Raw genomic sequence first — 23,679 nt, 5'->3', positions numbered from 1 at the left:
TTCAATGTTTGCATCCGTTGTTGTGATAATTATATGAATCCATCTCATTGAAGGTCTTCCTCTTTTCCGCTGGCCCTCGACTTTACCAAACATGGTGTCCTTTTCAAGCGATCGGTCTTTCCTGATGATGTGCCCAAAGTATGAGAGTCTAAGCCTAGTTATCTTCGCCTGTAGGGAACATTCTGGTTGTATTTCTTCTAAAACTGATTTTTCTGGCAGAAGAGCCAATATATACCTTTATGTATGTATGTATGTATGTACACCTTTATCTATCTATCAGAACAGTGTGTACAATTGTAGGCATGAAAGCTGGCTGGGTGCTTTGGGCCAGTCACTCTCTCTCAGCCCAACTCACCTCACAGGGTTGTTATGATGGGGAAAATAGGAGGAAGGAGTATTAGGAATGTTCGCTGCCTTGAGTTTATATAAAAACAATAATAAAGGTGGGATAGAATAAATAAAATTGTATCCACCCTACCTTAAAAAGGATATTGTAGAGTTGGGGTAATAAAATGTGGTTCGGTCATGGAGAAAATCTGTCTATGTAGTCTCTAGGAGTTGATAGCAACTTGATGGCAAATAAATGTGGTTAAGGTGTTGGACTAGGTCTAGAGATACCCAAGTTCAAGTCTATAGTCAGCTGTGGAAGCTCACTGGGTGATTTTAGGCCATACGCTCTCTCTCAGACCATCCTACCTCACAAGGTTCTTGTAGAAAATTGTAAGAGGGAGCATTATGTACATTTCCCTGAGCTGAATGAAACGCATGATATAAGTCTAATGAATAAATAAAAACCTGCCCTGAGGAAAGGACATCACATTTGAGTATTTTTAGTTTATAAAGAAAATGACTGCGAGTGGGAAGAGGAGCACATTATATATATAAAATTATGTTTGATATGGGGAAAATATTTTTTATACAATGGGCTAGTGGCAAATCCAGGGCTGATGAAAAGAACTTCCCGTAACACACACAGTTGAACACGTTGTAACAAGTTGTAGCAATTGAACCAGTCTTGATGGTTTTAGATAGGGATTACACAAAATGTTAATTCTGTTATTGCCTATTAGCCAGAGTGACAACCACCAGTTGGGGATAGTATCTCTCTCAGTACCAGCAACTGGAGAATTATATGCTTAATTAGGAAAGTTCTGATTTGCTCTCTGTTCCTAACTTCTTGTCTAGCCCACATCTTAGGCAAACATATACAACATGGCTTGTGTAGTTTTCAGACAACCCCAGCAAAGCTGATTTAGTTAGTAAACCAGGGCCGCAACTAGGGTGTGTGTCAGCCGGGGCAAACATGGATTCCGCGCCCATTTTGGCGCCCCCCAGCGTTCATTTTCGCGCCCCACCAGTGCGGCGCCCGGGGCACATGCCCCGGTTGCCCCCCTAGTTGCGACCCTGTAGTAAACCATAATTCAGCATATGTTCATGCTATGCCTGAGCCAGCTGTTAATTCGTGCATACGTTTTCGGATCCGCTATTAATGTTCAAAACTGTGGAGAGCGGCTTCCTCCTGATTCAGAAGTTCTACACGACCAGAGGGAGGTTTTCTAGCCATTTATGTGATTAGCGGCGTTTCAACGATGAATGTGAAAAGAGCCAAGGCGCTCTGAATTCTCCCTTTGCTTCACTCAGCGATCAGGAAGAATATTTTCTCGCACTGGCTACGTACACCGCTGGAAATACGGGACAGCTCAACACTGGCTGGTTCTGGGTCGCGCAAGCGCTGTGCACTCAAATACCAACGTGCGCAGGTATATCTTTCCCCTTTTTCTGAGGCCGTAAAGGCCCCGCCCTGTCGCCTTGTCCCGTTGGAGCTCGGCGGACGGCTGGAGTGAATGAGAACAGCCGCGGGGGCCGCCTTACAACACTCTGTCCAATCCGAACGGGACTTGACGCGCACGTCGCGTTCTTATTGGCTCGACTAAACCCTGCCTCTGTCGTCCCTGGTGTGCCTCCGTTGCAGCGCGGCTTGTCGTCTGCTAGTTGGTGCCCGGTGAGTTCTAGTTTTTGGGCTGCCGTGTTGTTGTGGAAGGGGAGCGCGGTCCCCCGTCGCCGGGGTGATGGCCATGTGTGTGTCGAGGCCTTGTCGCTCTGGGTTGGTGGAGCGTGAGGGGCCGGCTCCCCGTTTGACCCGCGCGGAGGGACGGGCCTGCGTAACTCTGGCGGAAGCGCGTCGTCCTGGTGCTGCGTCACGAACGGCCTCCGCCCCGCCTGCCCTCCTGTTGAGAGAAGTCTCTTCTCTTCCAACGTGTAGGTCGCCTCCTCCGTTGCGGCGATGTCTGAGGGCGACACCAAGCAAGTATCCAGCAATATCGGTTCCGACCCGAGACCTGAGGCAGCGTCTGCGGGGTCCGGCATGACCTCACTTTCCCCGCCGCTAGCGGCGGCAGCCCAAGAGGAGGAGGAAGAGGAGGAAGAAGAGGACGAGTCCGAGGACGAGTCCGAGATCTTGGAGGAATCGCCTTGCGGGCGTTGGCAGAAGAGGCGGGAAGAGGTAGGTGACCAAGCCTCTGTGTTCCCACGATCTGTGCGTGACTCGAAGCTGGCATCTTTCGGAGGCCTGCACAAAGAGAGTAATCCTGAGTAGGCTGGGGGCTATAGGAAGAGTTTCTTTCCTGAGAGCTCCTAGTGGGTTGAGTGTGCCATTCTGGTATTCAGTCTTCACACTGCAGAGGTTTGTGGACAGACATCTGGCAGAGACGCAAAAGACTATGAGAGGGCCGGTTGGGTGGTGTGGAAGCTGAGACTTGACAAGTCATAAGCGTTTTTTAGAGGTCCTTAGACAGTTGCCCCGCCCCCATAGTTCTGGAGGAGTTAAGTCATGATGTATAGAAGTAGGGCCTGTAGTTCTTTTAATACAGAGGTAGGTTTGGGGTGAAGTAGGTCCCTGTTTATAATCAAGGAACTTGTAACTTTCAATATCTCTTTTATTCTGATCTTTTCTTGTTTCAGAATCAGAGGCTTTCCCTTTATGTAAAACAGTTGTAAGTCTAGCTAGCTGTGTATTGTCTTGATAGGACTTCTTTCCAACCTTACCAAGAGATAATGGGACTTGAGCTAAGGAATCTGACTGAAAATTATGTGCTTCACAGCTGTTTTAAAGAACTCTTTTTGCTGCAAGGCAGAAGGGAAACCGTTTCTTAAAGAAATTCTGAGAAATTTATTGAGGTTTTATGATTTATTTTGCTATTTGTGTTCCATTGTTCTGCCCAAAGGATGTTCAAGGTGACAAACAATACAAAATAAACACTTAAAATTTCAGAATCAGTTAAACTCACTAAAAGCAGGCTCTTAATACCAGGGTTGTAGACTAGATTGGGGAGTCCCAGAAGGCATTGGTAAGCCACTTTTTTTTTCTTTTACTATTGCCAAGGAAACAGCATAAACAAGTCCATGAAATCATCAGGAGTTGAGTTTGACTTGAAGGGGACTTTAATTGAAAAGAGTTGGCTAAAAAGAAAAGACTCATCTCCTGAAAGTAGAAAGTATGATCTGGCCACAGCTCCCAGGAATGTGTATTCCATAGCATGGGAATAACACAGGAGAAGGGCCTTTCTTATATGCCTGGCAATTGTTGAATGGTCTTTCAGTAATATATGGCTTCTGGGTATTATTCCATGTTTGGTTCTCTGATGTGGATTCAGACCTTAAGAAATAATGGTTTTATTTTGTTTCCTTGGCTGAAACTTGCTTGGAGCGTGTTCTGAGGAAGAGCCCTCTTCCTTGATATTTTAAGCACAGGACAATATCTCTTGCTATTAAGGGAGTAAACTGGAAAATATTTTGGATGCTTTTAGGTGATTGAACTTATTGACAGATTAAAGATTTTAGAATTGACATCCTTTTGAATAGAGGCTGTTTCTCTTTGAATTTCAAAGTTTTGCTGTGCAGTACCCTAGGCTAGTTCTGGATTCCCTTGTTCTGCTTTTTCATTCCAACACTAAATCCAGTGTAGGATGCACTGGAAAGACTTTCCTTTAGCTTTGTAAGTACATGAAACTTTAGATATACAAGATACACAAACTTTTTTTAGTTTGCCTTTGCTGAATACAGAAAGACCAGATTCACGCCCTTCCCCTTCTGTGAATATCGCTGTTTCTAAGACAAAAGAAAGCACAGCCTATGCTATGGATTTCTCCGTCAGTATATGTGCTGATGGTGACTAGTTTATGAGCGTTACGTGTATTGATGAACTGAGCCTGGGGTAGATGGCCTTTTGTTGATCAGGGACCTTGCTTAACATTTGGAGGCGGCTGAGGGCTCAGATGGGTGGGACCACAATATAGGTGTAGATTGGGTGGGTTTTGAAAGGAGTTTTCCTTTTTATAAACAAATACATGTGTTTGTAGTAGAGAATTTTCCATTTCGGAAAAGAAGAAAACTATGCTTTCTTTTCAACAGTCATCAGGGAGGAACCTGAAGGCCAGAAAAAGAGGATGGGTCTGTAAATCTCTTGCCTCTGGTTTAGGCTGTTAGTGGCTACTAACTATTATGGTTGCATAGACCTCTTTATGAGGCAGTATGTCTGTCAATATCAGTTGCGGAGAGCATGAAGAGGGGACAGCTTTTATAATTTCCTACTTGTGTGCTATACATAGGCATCGAGACTGTCACTGAGAACAGAATGTAAGATAGGCATTTGGCTTGATTTGGCATAGCTTTTCATTTATTAAGATCTTCAATTTCTTCTCATCTTAATGAATTTAAGACTAATATGTTAATAAAATTGGAGGGGGACCAGGTTAGCTTCCTTTACAGATTCTCTTTGTAGCCTTTGTTTAACACGCTCTATCTCCTCCCCACTTGTGGTCAATAATTGAGTGTAGTGTTTTCTTTGGTCTTAAGCTTTGGATGCTTTGTCTTTTGCCTTGCTTTCTTCCTCCCTTCTTAAAATAGATTTGCTAAAGCCTGCTAGCCATGCCACCAGCACTTTATCTGGGTGATTTTGTGTTGCCGGTTTTCTCCACACACTTTTGACTCAGCACTTTTAATATTCTCTGCTCTTTGCAGCTGTTCTCTAGGTCATACCATTGTTTGATGTTCTCAGTTTTTCCCATCCCCCTGTCTTTCGGGAGCAGTGTATACTTTTAAATATCTCTGAGATCATGATGAGGTTGACTCTCAGCTTGGTAATGACATGTGACTCACTGGCTTGACCCACAAGAGGATGTGGCTATACATCAAGAAAAGGGAGGAGCAAGGAAGAGAAATGTGACTCTGATACAATGTGGGTGGTTTTATAATTTTTGTTACACTGCCTTGCCTGGGAATTGAAGTGGTGAAGAGAAGTAGGACTTCAGGAAGTCACTGGGCTAGAATAGGTACGCTAGGGGATGCTCTTTGTATAAAAAAAAAAGAAAAAAAATTTCAGCTCTATGAGCTGTAGGGAACATGCTGGTGATATCACTGGAGGAGCTGGGACAAACTTTTCATCTCTTGTGCTTCTGCCCCTTAATAAAATACATGCATTCTTATTTGAAATTTAATATGTATATTTTAGTACTTTTTTAAAAAAAAATCATGCTGCTATACTGTAATTTTGGTTTTTGCTGCTGAATTTTGGCAGCTTTTACTTGTGGTGTTAAAGACTGCAGGTTGCCTGCACTTGGCTTTAACAGTTAACAGGAAAGCAAAGATTTGAAGAAGCAACTGGTACTGGAAGCTTGAACTTAGAAGAGCTGAGAATAACTTCTTATCAGCCTTAAGTATAGGGGGTGCTCTGAGCTGTAGAATGAAAGTCAAGGGAATGTTAGAAATAAGAGAGTGGCTCAGAGAGACAAGAATATTAGGAAGAAGACTTCTCTCAGAGGCACATTTCTCTTCCAGTAGCTCTGTGATGGCAGAATTTACTTCCACTCTGTATTCAGAAAACCTCAAGCACGCTTGATGGGGCAAGAGGCCCCTAAAGTTGGTTAGAAGCATAGATGTCTTTATTGAACTATTGAAATGAAATGCAAGTGATTCAGGACCAAAACCAGAAGAATTTAAGGCTTAACTATGGTTTACTGAAAGAGCCTCGTGTGGTGCAGAGTGGTAGGCAGCAGTATGGCAACTGAAACTCTCCCCACGACCCGGGTTCAATCCCAGCAGAAGCTGGATTCTTGGATAGCCGGCTCAGGTTGACTCAGCCTTCCATCCTTCCGAGGTCGGTAAAATGAGCACCCAGCTTGCTGGGGAAGGTGACGACTGGGGAAGGCAATGGCAAACCACCCTGCTATAGTCTGCCAAGAAAACGTTGCAAAAGCGGCGTCCCCCCAAAGGGTCAGACATGACTCGGTGCTTGCACAGGGGACCTTTCACCTTTCACATGGTTTACTGAATAAACCACAATTGGCTGGATGTGTACAATATATTTATTCAGCATGGTTTAATCAAAATGCTCTAGCTCACACAGCACCCTAAGCTGTAATATCTTTTTATCTGGAAGTGTTATGTGAACCCAATCACTGAACTCAAAAAGGAGATAGCTGCCAATTTAGAGGTTCAGGAGGGGATGGACAAATTCATGAAAGTCTTGATTGATTGAGGCATGGGCACTGGAGGTCAATAGTTTATGAATCCATCTTGTGACAGCCATGGTACGTGGAAGGTTGTGATGTGGAATGCAAGAGGAGAAATTGGTAAAGAACGTGAAAAGAAATGAAAGATACGTTGTGTGACTGTAACTCTAAAAGAAAGGGAAAGGATGAAATAGAGAACATGTAGTTCTTACTTATGAAAAAAAATCTTTAATACTTAAAAAAGAACATGTAGTTCAATCCCCTGCTTAGTGCAGGAATACACTATTACAGCATCCCTGACAGATAACCATCCAGCTTCTGCTTTAATATCTCTAATGAATGTGAATCTGAAGGCAATCTGTTCAATTACTGAACAACTCTTCCCTTTAGGAAATTTTCTTGATGTCCAGTTAAAATCTGTTTCCTTGTAATTTAAACTAATTTTTTTAAAATCTTGTCTACGGCTATGTCTAGCCCCATGTAGCTGGCAGATTAGAGAAGTACAGGTAAACCTTGCTTGACAATTGCCCTGTTTAGTGACTGCTTGAAGTTATGATGACACTAAAGTAACTTTATGACCAGTCCTCACATTTATGACCGTCGCAGCATCCCTGTGGTCATGTGATTGACATTCAGGTGCTTCACAACTGGCTTCCAACAAGTAGAGTCAATAGAGAAGCTGGCAGTAAAATTGCAGGTCACATTCATGTGATGTTTTGCTTGACTCACTTAATAACCAAGTGACATAAGTCTGTTATCACATGTTTCACTCAGTGACTATATTGCTTAGCAAGGGAGTTGCCTTTTCCAGTTGTTGCTAAGCGAGGACTACCTATAAAAGCAAAATGGATTTCTGAGAAATATTTTTAAAATATTTTATCTGGGGTAAAATATTTTTAAAATATTTTATTTGGGGTAATATTGAAAACCGTGAGAGTAAATTCCTAGTCAGAATTATAGTGAGTTAGTCTCTTTGAAACATTTTCTTCCTACATTTCTCACATCTAGGCTTTTATGTCTTTTCTCACATAAACCCCAAATCCTTACCTCCCATCTTCCCACAGTTCCTCATAAGCTTCCATACTTTGTTGTATGGAAGTGAGAGTTTGGTATATTAGAAGAAACATAAAGGAATGCAGTGGGAGTTGGGCACTAAAGCTATACAGTGAAGCAAATAGGCTCAAGAACAAATGGGTGCTGAATGGATGTGGACGGAACACAGAAGCGAGTGACCAGTATGAAAGGACATTGAAGTGGCTTGGTCATATAGAGAAAATGAGTGGGGATCAAATTGCACAAAATATGAAGGACGAGTGAATGGATTGAGAGGAAGGAGAAGATCAAGAGATGTGTGGTTGGACAGAGTTGATGAGATTCTGAAAAAGAAGCGGGTAGGTAAAATAAAAATGACAATGTAGGAGTGTAGACATAGTAGAAGGAAGGATGGTTGCACGGATGGAAAATTATGGAGAGAGATAGTGAACTGTGTTGATTTAAATTAGTCCTAGCTATGCTGACTTTCGTTTTTTCCTTTTTCCTTTAATTTCTTTGGCTTACTATATATTCCTTTCTGATCCTGAAAGCAAATGGTGTGATGTATATGTTTGTAGTGGCTAATCTTGATGGTTGAATCAGAGGCAGAGTATCTTAAATTCTAGTTGCTAAGGAGCAACAGAGGAGTATGTTTATCATGTCCTGCTTTTTAGCTTACCAGATTCACCTGTTTATTTGTTTTGTGAGATTGGTTTAGATAGCCTTTGGTCTGATCCAGCAGGATTCATCTTACATTTTTAGGTCAAATTGCAGTAAGTTGTAGATACAGCAACCTTTCTAGTCTATCTGAAATTTGGCTTTTATTTTTGTCCATCTCCATCCAGGTTAATCAGCGCAATGTTCCTGGAATTGATAGCGCCTATTTGGCAATGGATACAGAAGAAGGTGTGGAGGTGGTTTGGAATGAAGTCCAGTTCTCAGAACGCAAGAATTTTAAGCTTCAAGAGGTTGGTGAGATTGGAATGAGGAGTAATGAAAAGGCAGACAAGACATCTGTTGTATGAGGGCTCAAGTTTTCTGTGACTGTGAATAAGTACTGTATCTTGAAATCAAGCAGGGAGAAGAACATGGGAGACCAGAAGCAGGTGTAGGATTATTTTCTAATGTTGGCTAGTCTGCTTGCTTAGCTTTAAATTTAACTAATACATCCATTCACAGTCTGAGGGTTGAGTAAATATGGGTGAAGAACTGTGTGTGAAGTGGATGAGCTCAGTTTCAGGCTGTATTGCAGCTCTGCTAACAGTATTTTCATTTTCTTGAGTTGTTCACATGGCTTTGCTTTGCTGCTGCTGCTGCAGGAAAAGGTCAAAGCTGTCTTTGACAACCTGATCCAGTTGGAGCACCTGAACATTGTGAAATTCCATAAATACTGGGCAGATGTGAAAGAGAATAAAGCCAGGGTAAGTGGAATTTTGTGTGATTACCTCTGCATCATTTATCTTAATGTCAAAAATATGAAGCACCAGCAGTTGGTAACTTCCTTCCTATTACTAGGTTATCTTCATTACGGAATACATGTCCTCTGGCAGCCTGAAGCAGTTTTTGAAGAAGACAAAGAAGAACCACAAGACCATGAATGAAAAGGTGACTTCTCCCCAACCCTCTACACTCTCCCAAGACCATAAATTGTGTTTGTGCTACCATGTTCTTTTTTTGGTGGCTGTAGCTCTTGGCCAAGTTACAGTTGCTTTCCTTCCTGCCAAGGACCATGGGAAAAAGTTTGCCACCTAGCTCATAACCATTTGGTAAGCCTGTTTCCTGCCTGGGAGTCCTGCGTTAATCCATCTGATTCTGGAGTGAAGTAGAAGGAAACCAGCTGTGATTTGCAAGCCAAAAATGCCCAGAAGTAAGAAGGAGAATAGAAGTAGCTTTGCAGAGGCACCAAATGAGGGCTTGGCTTTGCAGGAAATGCTGAAAGCCTTTTGGTGATACTTGATTTGTATTGCAGGCCTGGAAGCGTTGGTGCACCCAGATCCTTTCTGCCCTCAGGTATGTGACTTTACATGTGTGAGAGAGGACAGTATTGGCACAATGTTGGTGTATAAATGATTGCATTTGTTCAGAGACTCAGTGGAATACCTGCATTTATCATTTTGTATGTCTTGTATGGGAAAGGTTTTTGGAGAAAGTAAAGGGAAGAACCTTGCTTCTTTTATTGCTTACTTTGGTCTTCACAACCTCTAGGTTGTGAAGTACTATGTGTACTATATGAGTACTATGTGATATGGTTTCAGCAGTTCAGTGAAGTCTTCCTTAGAAAGCTTGAAGAAAGGCTTAGATTCTAAATTGAGTCCAACCAGCAAAGCAACTTTACATTCTTTGGATATGAGAAATAATAGAAATAATGAAGACATTGGTTTTCCATGTTGTACATGGAAACTAAAAAATACATTTTGCTTTTTACGCGCAAACTGATTTTTAGTTTGGTGCACTTGTGTATCTGCTAGCTGTGACTCACTCTCTACCGTGTTGCTCTTCCAGTTACCTTCACTCCTGTGACCCTCCCATCATTCATGGGAACTTGACTTGTGATACCATCTTCATCCAGCACAATGGGCTTATTAAGATTGGATCAGGTGAGACTGTGGTGGAATTAGTTTGTGATTTAACGTATGCTGTGATTCCCTTCTTGGTTTGCTTTGTTCCTTGCCATTGGATCAAGCTTTATATTAGCCCAAGGAAAGCTCTGGGGCTTGGAGCATATATTGTTCTGTCTGTTCAGCAGGACTCTGTTGCAACTGGTGCCTCTACCTTATATCTGTTGTTGTTGACCTCTGGAAACCTCCTGGACCTTTTGCCACTTGCAGGCTGCTCCGTCCCATTCTGTAGAGTCTCTGTTTACTCTTTTGCAGGCAGAAAACTCTGCTGCCAACTTATTTTTATCTCTATCCTTCAGACATTTGGACCCTTGTTCTTGGCTGCTTCCAAGCCAGTCTTATGCTTGAACACACTGATTCATCAGAATTGTGAGGGAAGGCAGGGTGGCCAGAGCTCTTTGTTCTGCTTCTTCTTGGGCTGTCAGTTTCTTGTGTTCAGTCTTAGTTAGTGAGCGGTTAGTAAACGCGTTATCGCTTTGGCTGCTCCATTTTTCACAAGTATACGCTCAACATTTCATCTCATTATTTTGTGCTGCTTGTGTCTTATTCAATGAATTATGTCAGTTTAATTCATGAAAATCTTCAAGGTTCTTTTTGATGCTTGTGGGACAATGTTAGCCATGATTTAACCATGGTCATGTTAACACCATAATTAAATTGATTTAAAAATACTTTCAGGTTGGTTGATTGTTGATAAGAACATAAGAGTTGCATTGGATCAAATCAAAGACCTCAGGAATCCATCATTCTGTTTCCCCAGTAGCTAACTAGATGCCAGAGGGAGGCCCATAAGCTGGGTGATATGAGCATTCTGATTCTTATATTATTTTATTTATTACATTTGTATCCTGCCACACTCCCATTGAACTCTCAGAGGTTAGTGATTTATATACATCATGATTTATATGTAGAGATATGGTGCCCTGGTATTGAAAATAATACATTGCCATCATATTTAGTAGCTGTAGATAGCTTTATTCACCATACATTTATCTGATTTCCTTTTCAAGCCATAAGAATTGGTGGCCATCACTACTTCATTGCATCTTTTCAAACTCTAATTTCCAAGTATTTGGAAGGGGGGCATAATTACATTGGAAGTAAATACCTTATAATGTAAGAGTATTATTAAAAGCAGATTTTATTGTGTGTCTTCAGGTTAAATGCAGTATGGATCAAGTTCTAAAACCACCCTGAGAACCCTTCAAAGCTTGCAAAATCCAAGTTTAGGGTTCACTGGATGTGCCTTGTTACTGCCTTTGTGAGGTGGGAATGTGATGCTGGATCACCCAAAATATCAGCTGACCAATTAAAGAGTTTCAACTGTAATTACCACATAAGCTGTTTATAGCTCTTGTGAGATACATTGTTTTTGAACATGGAGGATTCTCTCTTGGATATTATGGTATTTGGGCTTTAAAAGCCTTGTCTTCCAGTGTGTTTCAAAATTTGCTTACAACCTTTTACTACCTTATTTCCACTTATACCCCATCTTTTCTCTGAGGAATTCAAAACGTTAGTGTGTTTCATATTTTTCTGTTATATCCCCCTGGGAAGACATATATAACTCTGTGAATCAAACATCAGTAGGTAAGACGAACATGGTTCTTGAAATAGGTTACTCCATTAAGTAATCTTAGTGTCAGTCTTAATTGCATGAGATGTATCTTCTTGAAAGAACCAGAAAGTAAAGCAGCTCAAGGTTCCAAATAATAAAAACTTGGTTCCAAGTGATATCTAGTGGAATAGTGCGTCACAAAAGTAAAAACTTCTAATTCTGAAGTTAATCTTCTAACTCTATGGATAGATTTAATTGAGAGAAAGAGCTTGTAATTGTTTCCCTGCTTTTTGATGTCTTTGGAGGTAGGATTGAAGGAAGAATCTTGACTGGACTAAAAAGTTACTGGTTCTGCAGTTGGGTTCACAGACATCTGTCACTGCATCCGAAGGACATTATTTACAGTAGTTCTCTTCTGTTGGGATTACTGCATAATTACACATAAGGAGTCAGTGTAGAACAAACCCAGACCAACACTGTTTGAATAGAGGGTCAATGTTAACTGGCCATCTCTTACAGAAGAACAAAACCTAGACCACTGTGCCCAATGTACAGTCTGCATCGTGTATCAATGGACAGTTTTGTTGGTCTGAGAAAAGGGTGCATGGATTAGAATCTGCATGTTCTGAACAGGTAATTCACACAATTAGATCTAGGTGACTGAGCAGAGTTTGCCTTGAAGTGACTAATGGCAACTTAAGTGAATTGAAATGCAGGAGGCCTAAGTAGTTTTGTCACTGCTGTGCTTCCAGGATTGCTTTTCCCTGGGAACAAGGAACAGTTCTGTGTGTTTATCCCAGAACTTTGTGTGAAGTTAGGGCCTAGAATTCTTAAAACAGCTATTTGAAATAAGCACCTGCTTTTTCTTTTCTTTCCCCAGCTCCTCTAGTGACAAGCATTGATTACGAATACTGTAATGATGAAAAATTGACCCACAGTTGGTAATGATATCTTGACAGGGGATCCTTCTGTTATGCAACTGAAATCTTATTAAATATTTTGAAAGGAGGAAATTTAGTGCACCTCACCCTTTGCCTACTTGATGGAATGTTGAGGAGGAAAGCAAAGAGTCATATGTCAAAGTCAGAAACAAGGAAGACTTCCTGCCAGAATTCCATTGAAGGGTAGGAAGGAGAAGGAAGCTAGGGTGCTGTATGGTAGGAAAGGTAACCTGTCTTGTGTGGAACTGGCTCAGGAGGTATCTAAAGGATTGTACCTGGTTTCCCTCCCCCCAGTATGGAAGCACAAGAGTGTAGTAGTGGATGAAAGAGGATCTGATTCTATCTTTGTCCTAATGTATTAAGACACATTGTTCCACCCTTTCTCTCCCCCTTAAAACAATCTGTAAGGGACTTGTTTCTTTGGATATCAGAGTACTTCACATCCTCCCAATCTTTTCTACTTTTTCTTCCTCTTCCCCATTCTATTACCATAGTTTCAGGCAAATTTGACCCAGTAGGTTTCCAAGCTCAGCAACACCAGAGGCTACCTTTGAGGCATATAGAGGTGGTGGTACAGTGGCGAAGTTGGAGAAGTTGAATAACTGATTCAGAGGGAAAACTTTCAAAGAGATGTAGTCCAAAACGGAGGGAGAAGGAAAGCTGCTGGACTCCAACTTAGAAAATCTCTGGTAGATAGGGATTTACCAGGTAGAGTGTAGCAATTCATTGAATATTCTCTTTCCTGGGAAGTAGTTGGAAGAATACTAAAGTATAAAAATCCATATCTGTTACGATTTTTGAAAATGGATGGGCTTGGAGATGGATGGACAGCATTTTTTTCTAACCCATCCCCCAGAAGGTGCTGTATACTATGTGAATGAAATGCAAGAAAGGTCTTCTGTTTTCAGGCAGATCTTCCATCTGTACCTTTTCTCTTGTCCTCCTCCAAGGAAAGGCAGATGGCCATCCAACAACAAGTCAAGAGAGAAAGCAGGTAGTGGTAGAGGGTGGAAAGATGACTCTGGCCTAAGAGGTGGATAGTGAGAAGCAGAAGACAATTTGCAATCGATGGATGGCCAAATGTATGTGATATATCTGGCTCCTGTCACATGGAGACTGTACCCAAAACAGCTGAGCACTGACCTCCTTTGTGGATTTGGATAGAGGTTCAGGATAAGAAACCCTCTCTCTGTCCTGATGAGACAAGCATAGTCTGTCCCATTGCTGTGGGAGGTACAGTGGTTAGCTGAAAGGCTGGCTCTTCCATCAATTCTTGGTTTTATTTCCTGCTGATGGGCTGCCTCTCTCTTTTTCTTTCTCTCTTGCCAACAGTCTTTCATAGGATTTTTGCTAATGGTGAGCAAATCTCTCTGCTCTGTGATGTGACTGTGACTTTCTAAAAATAATAATATATATATACACATAAGTGGCATCATATATATATATATATATATGTATTACATACAAAAGCTCCTCTTTCCGTTCAGTGTCCCTTGCTTATGACTCTAGTATAGTTGCGCCTGCCCTGGCTCTTGGTTGGAGAGGACCCTGCCCTTCTCTTTCATTTCTGGTCTGTGTTTTCTCTGCTGTCCTGCTGCATGCTTCCTCCTGCATGTGAACTGCTCTTGTCCGAGGAGCTGCTGCTACCTCCTTCCCTTGCGGCCATGATTGGGAGTCTGCTTGCTGCTTGCTTGTGGCCTGAGCTGTGGCCAACTGTTTGATAGGGATAATGGGTGAGACTTATAAGAGCGCTAAAATATTGCCCAGTTTAGGGACCTATGTTGAATTCCTTATAGGGTTTCTAGTTGAATCAGAAAATTAGGCTGTGCTTTGAATGCTCTTATTTTGGAACTGTTCAATTCCCTTCAGCCATAAAAGGAACCATTGGGGATTTGCTTGCGCCCCCTGCCCTAGTGCTAGGTATAACAGGTAAGCAAGCTTTTCTCAGGCCGAATAGAGTGAATGAACCTTGAGTTTCCAAATGACGGAAACCCTTGGGATAGTTGTTAACATCCGACAATGAACACTGAAAAGAACCTTTTACCGAGTCCATGAGATGCTTGGTCAAGGAAGTCCAGAAGAGTGGAAAAGACAGATGCTGTACTCAGCTGAGAGGAGAGAGATGGCTGCAGAGTGCAGGCAGCATGAAGAGAAGTCCTGTCTTTTTGCTTAAGCTGTGCATGTGATAAGAAGAGGAAGGAATTAGATTTTTTTTCCAGTTCCAGTTCATGATCTGGGTTCACACATCATGCTAAGCAATAATATAGTTTATTTTAAATTTCCTGAATCCAGCTGTTGCAGCTTAATCCCCAGCTGTCAGGATGTGGAATCCAGCCATCAAATGATGGGATCTGTGGTAGTTAGCTGGCCAGCGTGCTTGCAGTAGAAATTAGGAATGCAATTCTTAGGCTGGTGGAGATGGCGAGGCCTCTGCTCCAAGGCCAAGTTAACGTGCCGTATCAGTAACCATTAGAGAAATATGCAGCTGGCAGTAGATGAATGTAGAAAGCCTCTAGCAATTAGGGAGGGGCGAAGGAGTTTTTGTATTAGACGTTTGGTGCGTTTTTTCCCCTCTGGTTCCTGAGGGTCTCAGCCTCTCCTTCACAGCTTGTTTAGAGCAGGGTTCCTCAACCTTGGCAACTCTAAGCTGTGCGGACTTCAACTCCCAGAATCCCCCAGCCAGCTTCAATTCTGGGAGTTGAAGTCCGCACAGCTTAGAGTTGCCAAAGTTGAGGAACCCTGGTTTAGAGGCTCTTTTGGGCTGACACTTGATCTCTCTGAGCCTGCCTTCGGTGGGAGCATCTCCCGTCTCTGGGCATTCGGGCTGCTGAACTTCCTCGGCAGACATGATGTCTCCGCGTAAGGTAGTTTTGATGAGTCTGATCTTTCTGTAATGATCCTGGTCTTTGACATTAATTCAAGAATTCCTAATTACAAGCCATTGTTAGATATGAAAGAAATCTTTATTAATGAAGTGAGCAGTATCCGTTTAACGATCAGACTGGAAAAAAGCCCTCCAGGGCTTTTCAGGGTGAGACCTGTTTAGAAGATAAGAGAGTAATGGCTGTAACATTCATTATCTGATTGATAATACAAAGCTGGCCAATTTGTAATGAAGCATCATGTTTTTCAGATGTTTTCTGGTTTAGAATGTTTCTCTACTATTTGTGTTCAATAGGGCACCTCCTCAGCCCACAAGCTAGGTTCACTAGTGTATATGGGGAAGGTATTCATTGTCAAAACCTTCTAATACAAAAACTCCTTCACCCCTCCCCAATTTCCAGAAGCTTTCTACATTCATCCACTGCCAGCTGGATATTTCTCTAACGGTTACTGATAAGGCAGGTTAACTTGGCCTTGGAGCAGAGGCCTTGCCTCTCCACCAGCCTACGAATTGCATTCCTAATATCTACTGCAAGCATGCTGGCTAGCTGACTACTACAGATCCCATCATTTGATGGCTGGATTCCACATCCTGACAACAACCAGTAGCGAAATGAGATGTGTGAACCTAGCCTACATTTATAAAAGTATGTAGCATATTTACAGGACCTTAATTTATTAAGTTTCTAAGTGTTAAGAGATGAAGTTACTAGTGAGTTCATCCAGAAGTAGAGAAGCATATGCATTAGTTTTAGTCTGTTGAGAACATAGGTATAATATATATAGCTAACCGTTGGCATACTGAAAAACACCAGTAAAGTTTTATTCATTTAAAACTGTATGTAAGCCTTAGCATTAATGAATAGATAGATATGGAAGAAACTGAAACACTAGTATAATCAGTTAAAGAACCATAATAGTATTCATGAAGAACTCTTAGCGCGTGAAAATTTATAGCAAAATAATCGTAATACCCTACAGTACTCCTTGTTTAGCAAGCAGAGTCCATTGGAGTTGGGCAGCTAATAAATTCAAATAAATAACAATAATTATTGTAATAGTGTAGACAAAAGGAGTTATTTTCAATCCATTATTTATATCCATCTCTGTTTTCGTAAACAGTATTCCCGTACATGCATAGTGGGAATGCATATTTTTTAACAATGATTATGGGTAAGAGCTACAGTTTCTCATTCTGAAAAGGGTTTTATTTAATGTGGACCTAAAGAGGATTGCCTGGTAAAAAGCTTTTTCAACCTGTTTTCAAGCACTTACCAGATTTTTGGTTGATGCAGAAGGTATATGGATGTAAGGAAGGCAATATATTGCAGGAGACTTTCAGACAGGAGCAAATATCTGGAAATATTTTTACTCTATTAGAGAGTAGTCTTTGACATTAAATCCAAAGCTGATATATTTTTAATTTGTTTGACTGCAGTAGCAATGCTACTAGATCAATTTTGTTCTGGGCTGTGGTTTAAAGTATACAGGCTCAATCTGGCTTCTGCCAACGTTTTTTCTATTTAGGTGGAAATTAGTTGTCCTCTGTCATTGGTCTTAAAGCACCCTCTGCTACCTGACTTCCACATGCTGGTTTCTCTGGTCATCTCAGTAGGGTCTAACAGCTCTTGAGAGCTGGCATTTTCAGTCCATACCTCTCACTATTGAGGCTTATCAAGAGGTGAGGCATAAACCAAAATCTGTAACACTGCCTAAATAGAGTGAATTACCTTGAATTGTCCTTGAGCCTAAGACTGGGTTTGTACAATACACACATCTTGGTTAATAGATTAACCCATTTCCTGGATTTGTATAATATAGAGAACAGTAAACTAACTATATGAGCTAACTTTGCAGAATATCAAAACTACACATACAAAAAGGCCAAGCTCTGCAGATTATATAAACGCATCCACTAGATATTTAACTGAGTTACTTTATATTGAGAGAACATAGCACGCAAAGAATTCCCCGTGGATAATATGGTGGCTTAGGGTTTTTATCTTATGTCAATCCAAGTTACACTCCTGTCCTCAGTGAATCTTGGTTGGTTTCCAAATTTTCTCAGGACAATTTCTGTATCTTGGCTAGGATGAGGCTTGTTGTGCCAGGAGCTTCTTAAGAGTTTGCGGTAGTTGTTCACTGACTGCATTGTTTATCTTTATTTTTTAGTCAATTTAAGGACTATTTTAATAAGCAGCTTAAATATATTTTAAAAGAAATTATAAATGTCCAGGTGCTGCCAGAAGCATTGCTTTGTTTGCGGTATCAACTGAGAAAGTTGTGAAAAAAGTAGGGGGTAAGTGTTGTTGAACAACTGGGGCATGTTATTGGGAAGTTGCTTTCGTTGCATAAGACAGCAAGGTGATGGGTGAAGTATCAGCATTTTGGGATATACTTTGAGCTTTGCCTGCTTGTGTGCCTGCCTGGAAAAATAGTAGCTTGGTGCAGCTATCCAGAATAAAACATTGTTCAGGAGAATGGGCTTTTTTGCTTTCATCAATGGACCAGACTGGCTCACCTATTCTATTAGTTTATGTGCATATACATATACGGAATCTAGTTTCTTCTCTGAACATGTCCGTTTCTTTAGAAAGATGAGATGGTTGCTTTGCCTGGCTTGAATTAACGCAGAAAAGACCTGGGGATTCTGGAAGAGAATGCAGGCATCCCTCTTCTCGCTTCTGAGTTTGCTTATGATGTGGTGCTGCCTGAAAGCTGGGGAGGCAGGACAAGAGCAGTGCTTCTTTGTTTGCGGTTCCTTGCAGAGATGAACTAGATGGAAGCTGCCTCAATTCCCGTACACCAGAAAGGAGAGAAAGGCATGGACTCTGATCTGCTACAATTCTCTTCTTTTCTCTTCTAGTTGCCCCAGATACCATCAACAATCATGTGAAAACGTGTCGTGAGGAGCAGAAGAACCTGCACTTTTTTGCTCCAGAGTATGGCGGTACGAATATGAGGGTATTGGGAACTGCAGTTCCATATTAACTGCAGCAAAAATGTTCAGTCTGTTCTCCCTGCCCCAGGGATAGCTTCTGATTACTATTCTTTGTTCCAGAAGTTGCACATGTGACCACAGCTGTGGACATCTACTCTTTTGGAATGTGTGCACTGGAGGTAAGAAGAGGGCAGTTAGTGTGTGAAGGTATCAGCCCCACTAGTAGACAGGACCAGAAGATCTACTTCATGTGAAGACTAAAATCATGCTTTATTGAGATAGGCTATAATAACAGAATCTTGCAAATCGGACTGTGCTTTATCTCCCTTCCTTCTTATACAGGTAGTCCTCGGTTAACAACCATTCATTCAGCAACTGTTCAAAGTTACGATGGTGCTGAATGAGGAGACTTATGCCCGGTCCTTGAAGTTGCAGCCATCGCAGCATCCCCACAGTCACGTGATCATGATTCAGGCGCTTGGCAACTGGCTCGCAATTATGACGGTTGCAGCATCCCACGGTCATGTGATCGCCAATTGCATCCTTCACTGCCGGCTTCCAACAGAGTCAGTGGGAAGCTGGCAGGAGGTCACAAATGGTGATCATGTGGCGTCATGCTTAATGATTGCGCAGAATTCGCTTAATGACCGCAACTGGAACTGCTGTTGTAAGTTGGTACAGTCACATGACATCGCACTTTATGACTGCATCACTTAGCAACGGAGTTCCTGGTCCCAATTACCGTTGTTAACCAGGACTACCTGTACTCCAGGGAACCAGGGAGGTGTTTACCTGAGCTGCTTCCAGACATTATCTTGTTTCTCAGGACTTAAAGAACGTTTCAGCCCTCTTTGCCTAGGCAACTGTTCGTGCATACTTCTGTCAAGGTCATCTCCCTTGTTCACTGCAGAAGGTGTGGGGATAGGTTTTTGCTATATCTTTTGGGTTTGGAGAACAGACTTAAGGCAGGTTTCATTATTTTTCCTCTTGTTCCCTTCCAGTTAAGACAGTTTCAAAAGTCCTTATAGGAGGGATTTCTGTGATCCCTAACAGGCTCTTTTCTGAAGGAGGAGTGGCTAATGAAATTAAACGGTTGAAATGAAGGCAATTTCTCTGTTGAAAGTGAAAATTAATCTAGTGGAACAGATAAAAATAGCTGTGTTGCTTTGGTTCACATATAGGGAGGTGAGAAAGAATATTCTGTGGTGGCCGATAACAATTTTCTGACAAATGGTGAACCTGTCTGTGGGAACTAAGGCTATTGCCATTGATATCTATTTCTGTGCTGATAGATGGCAGTGCTGGAGATTCAGGGAAATGGCGAATCTTCCTATGTGCCACAAGAAGCTATTAACAATGCCATCCAATTGCTAGAGGATCCATTGCAACGAGTAAGACTGTCCTCAATTCTTTTCCTTACTCTCCTCCTCCGTTCTGTTCCCACCTCTGAGGACTAGCACAAAATGTGGTCTCCTTTTTCCTTTCTAGGAGTTTATTCAGAAGTGCCTGGAGCCACAGCCCAGCAAGCGGCCCACAGCCCGTGAGCTTCTCTTCCATCAGGCTTTGTTTGAAGTACCCTCTCTGAAGCTTCTGGCGGCCCATTGCATTGTGGGCCATCAGCGTGAGTAGAGCCAGTGGAGGTCTGGGGGGGGCTACTGCTAAGAGCAAAACCCTTCTCTGGTGTGTAAAAATAATATCAAGTATGAAATGTATGTGCAGCTCATTAACTAATACACCACAGTATATCCAGAAGCACCCAAAAATGAAATTATAAAGTAGAAAAACTCAATCTTACCTACTAAAAGAGTGCAGAGGCAGCCAAGGTGAACAGAGCAGTCCGTAATATCTTCCTTTGGATCTAAGCAAGATTGATCAGCCTGACAAATGAGTTTTGGATGCTCTCGCATGTCTTTTTCCCAGTGCCCCACTGTCTAATATCCAGACATTGGCAACCCACTTTCTCAAGACTGAGTTTCCACTATCATAACAGATAAATGTGGATGGACTTCAAGTTTCATGAAATTATCCTGAACTCTTCCTGTTGGATAGTAGTAGCAAATAAGCCCCAATAAGCAAAGAAACGAATGTTAATACATTGTATGAAATAATTTGCTTGGGGGAAGGGGCACTGTAGTTTAGCCCTGGAGTATCAGTTTGCGTGGAGAAGGTCCCACGTTAACTCCTGATAATTTCAGTTGAAGTGATTACGTTAGCTAGGGTAATGTCTCAGTGAGATCAACCTCTTCCCCAGAATGGTAATAGTTTGAGAAGGAAAAATATCCTTCAAAAATAGCCTGCACGCTATGTGCAATTTTAGAAATCTTCCTGTTGCATTTTTACCCTGTCCTTTGTCATATTTTTTCCTAAACTAAAAAGAATTTGCTTTTGTGGAAGGTTATTAATGCTATCAGTATTAATGCCCTGTTTTGTTTCTGGTGCCACGAAATTAAAATCTTTATAACTACTTAGGCTCCCTCAGTTTGTATTTAACATCTTCTTGTTCATTCCCCATGTGGAAACCCTTTTAGAATGTAACTTTAACGTGTCTCTAACTTTTCGTGAAACTGAATAATTAGGTGTTCATCTACAAATCATTTTCATTCCATGTCATTTATGTTTTGTTTTATTTGTTTTTTAAGTACCTATGGCACCAGTATAGCACTCTGGATAGCTATGCTTCTTTTTCTCTCTCCTCCTTTGTGAGGATGGTTATTCCTTTACTGTATTTCTTAAATCTTTTTTTTTTTTAATCTGTGGCATTTTTTAAAACTCTTCAGCGGAGAGGTGGAAAACATGTTTAGGAAACCTCTGGTTAAGACAGTGGGTTGGTGGAAGAAAGACAGGGTAACGTGTACCTTTTATCTTGTGATAGACATGATCCCTGAGAACGCACTTGAAGAAATGACCAAGAACTTGGACATGAGTGCTGTACTGGCTGAAATCAACCATGCTGACCGCGATGGTGTCCGCATGATGTGAGTTTAAATAGCTGGGGACTGATGAGGGAGAGAGGTGCCTTTTTGGAATTCAGTGTCTTTCTGGCTTCATGCAATGAACCGGGGCTGGCAGAATATTCGACGGAATGGGAAGCAGTTGACAGCCGGCTCGTTAGAGAGTGGATGTGAACTTACGCTGTAAAGGCTAAATTGGCTGTATCTTTTCCTAGATTCTCACAGTCCCCAGCACTGGAACTAGACAAATTCTTGGAAGATGTGAGGTATGCTCCCTTCTCCTCTAGCGGCTCCCAGCGGGGTTCTGCTACGGAGGCTAGTGTCCTGGGCAAGCCAGCCTGGACCTTTCTCCTGCTAGTTCACTGAACTGGCAGGCAATACGTAGAGTTGAGTTACTCTGTTTGTGCTTCCACAGAAATGGAATCTATCCACTTACTGCCTTTGGCCTGCCCCGACCTCAGCAGCCGCAGCAGGAGGTGGTGAAATCTCCCATTGCCCCCCCATCAGTAAAGACTCCAACGCCAGAGCCAGCAGAAGTGGAGACTCGCAAAGTGAGTGGCTGGTCCCTAATCCCCATCTCCTTGGCAGACAGCGAAGCTTCATCTTACCACACTCCTCTGTAATTTCCAGGTGCTGTTGATGCAATGCAACATTGAATCGGTGGAGGAGGGTGTGAAGCACCATGTATGTATCTGCCTTAGGCTGGGTGCCTGATACTGATCTGGGGCTTCCACTTGCCTATAATGGCCTAGTCCTTTTTGGGACAGAATTCTACCCCAGTGCTGAAGAACACACAGAAGGATGGGAATTGAAAATGCAATTTGCTTTTTTCTTCTCTGCCCCTTTCATTCAGTTGACACTGCTGCTGAAACTGGAAGACAAATTGAATCGGCACCTGAGCTGTGACCTGCTGCCCAGTAAGTCACTGCCCTTCTCTTCTCTTTTCATCTTATAGAGAGCATGCCAATTCTTCTCTCATTTTCCTTCCATAGGTGACAATATCCAGGAACTGGCTGCTGAATTGGTTCAGCTAGGATTCATCAGTGAGGCAAGTTTCAGTCCTATTCACAAAAAGACTTATTTTCTCTTTTTCTGGGGAACCGCATTATAGCCAGTAGGAGTATAGGGACAGGTTATCTTACAGTGCTTTTTCCACTCCTTTGTAGGCTGATCAGAGCCGGCTTAGCTGTTTACTTGAAGAGGCATTCAACAAGTTCTTCTACTCGCGGAATGGGGCACTGGCAGCTGTCACTGTGTCGTCATAACGGCCATCCTGCTGCTAGCAGGTGTCCCTGCTCTGCATCTCTGTAGGGTACTACTCTAAGCCGCTGCCACCACCGTTGCCAGCTTGGATGTGCCTCCTGCATGTGTTATAGCCAGGTCCTGCAGACAATCGCTGCCACTCTTAAAGGCAGGGGGGCAAGGTGGGGGGGGGAGGGCTGTGTGCCTTGTCAGTATTATTTCCCCTGTGGCCAATGGCCTTCCTTCCCTCTCCCTCCTTTTAGGCTCACATGCATGGAGTTTTCTTTTGCTTGAATTGTACAGTTTTTTTGCACAGCACAGATGTCTGTCTTGTTATTTAAAGAGCTGGGGGGAGATGGAGAAGTTAAGTTCTACCCCATCCCGTCCTGGCCCTCCACATCACACATGCACTCTCTGGCCCCACAGTCATTGCCTTATCCCTCTCCAGATAGACCCTTCTCCTTCCCACAGTTGGTTCATGCACCAGCCTTGCTTCCAGTATCCTTGGCTGCATCTGTTGTGCGGTGGGAGGGTTCTTTCTGGTCTGTAGAGGAAGTAGGCAGGTGGAGCTCCGGTTCAGATAGCAGGTGGCCATGGCCGTGTTGAACCATCCTTTCCTTTAGGATATTATCAATGCCTGCAGGCTTGGAGCCAGTTTATCAGAGAAATTCAACCCTCCCTGTGCTGGAGCTGTTCCAAGTGTCATTTCTGTTCCTATTTTTAATAAATCGTTTTGTAAATAATTAACTGCAACCTGTTTGTGATTGGAATTTGGGAATCAGAATCACACAGTCAAAAGGAGCCATTTAGTCCAATCTCCTGCTCAATGGGAAAGGGCATAATTGGTTGGTGTTGTGTTATCTGTACTCCCGAGGTTTCTCGGTCTCTGCTTCCATATTTTTAAAGGTATCATCAAATTTAACTAGTTCTGGGTGTTTTTGCTAGAAAGGTTTCAAAATCTCCGGTAACCATTAGATTCTCCTGCAGAGTTTCACAAAATCTGT

At 42.3% G+C, this 23,679-nt stretch overlaps 1 protein-coding gene across 2 annotated transcripts; it reads left to right on the top strand.

The window, feature by feature from the left end:
• The first annotated feature begins 1,866 nt into the window (after nucleotides 1–1,866).
• Nucleotides 1,867–23,418, top strand: NRBP1 (nuclear receptor binding protein 1). 2 transcript variants are annotated; one of them, XM_063299560.1, is made up of 19 exons: nucleotides 1,867–2,002; nucleotides 2,264–2,503; nucleotides 8,387–8,509; nucleotides 8,861–8,962; nucleotides 9,057–9,146; nucleotides 9,511–9,551; nucleotides 10,044–10,138; nucleotides 13,991–14,014; nucleotides 18,408–18,491; nucleotides 18,603–18,661; nucleotides 19,775–19,873; nucleotides 19,971–20,103; nucleotides 21,355–21,457; nucleotides 21,649–21,699; nucleotides 21,849–21,984; nucleotides 22,064–22,117; nucleotides 22,287–22,350; nucleotides 22,426–22,481; nucleotides 22,600–23,418. In XM_063299560.1, exons 2-19 carry the CDS (start codon nucleotides 2,285–2,287, stop codon nucleotides 22,696–22,698), a joined length of 1,632 nt encoding a protein of 543 aa, XP_063155630.1. In that variant the 5' UTR covers nucleotides 1,867–2,002; nucleotides 2,264–2,284; the 3' UTR covers nucleotides 22,699–23,418. The 2 variants fall into 2 exon arrangements, with proteins under 2 accessions (XP_063155630.1, XP_063155638.1); XM_063299568.1 differs by lacking the exon at nucleotides 13,991–14,014 and having other exon boundaries at nucleotides 1,872–2,002.
• The last annotated feature ends 261 nt before the right edge of the window (nucleotides 23,419–23,679 follow it).

The sequence above is a fragment of the Candoia aspera genome, chromosome 1 (assembly GCF_035149785.1).
Source record: "Candoia aspera isolate rCanAsp1 chromosome 1, rCanAsp1.hap2, whole genome shotgun sequence".
NCBI classification, from domain to species: Eukaryota; Metazoa; Chordata; class Lepidosauria; order Squamata; family Boidae; genus Candoia; species Candoia aspera.
Note: the sequence above shows the minus strand (reverse complement) of the source record. Positions and strands in the feature narration are given on the sequence as shown.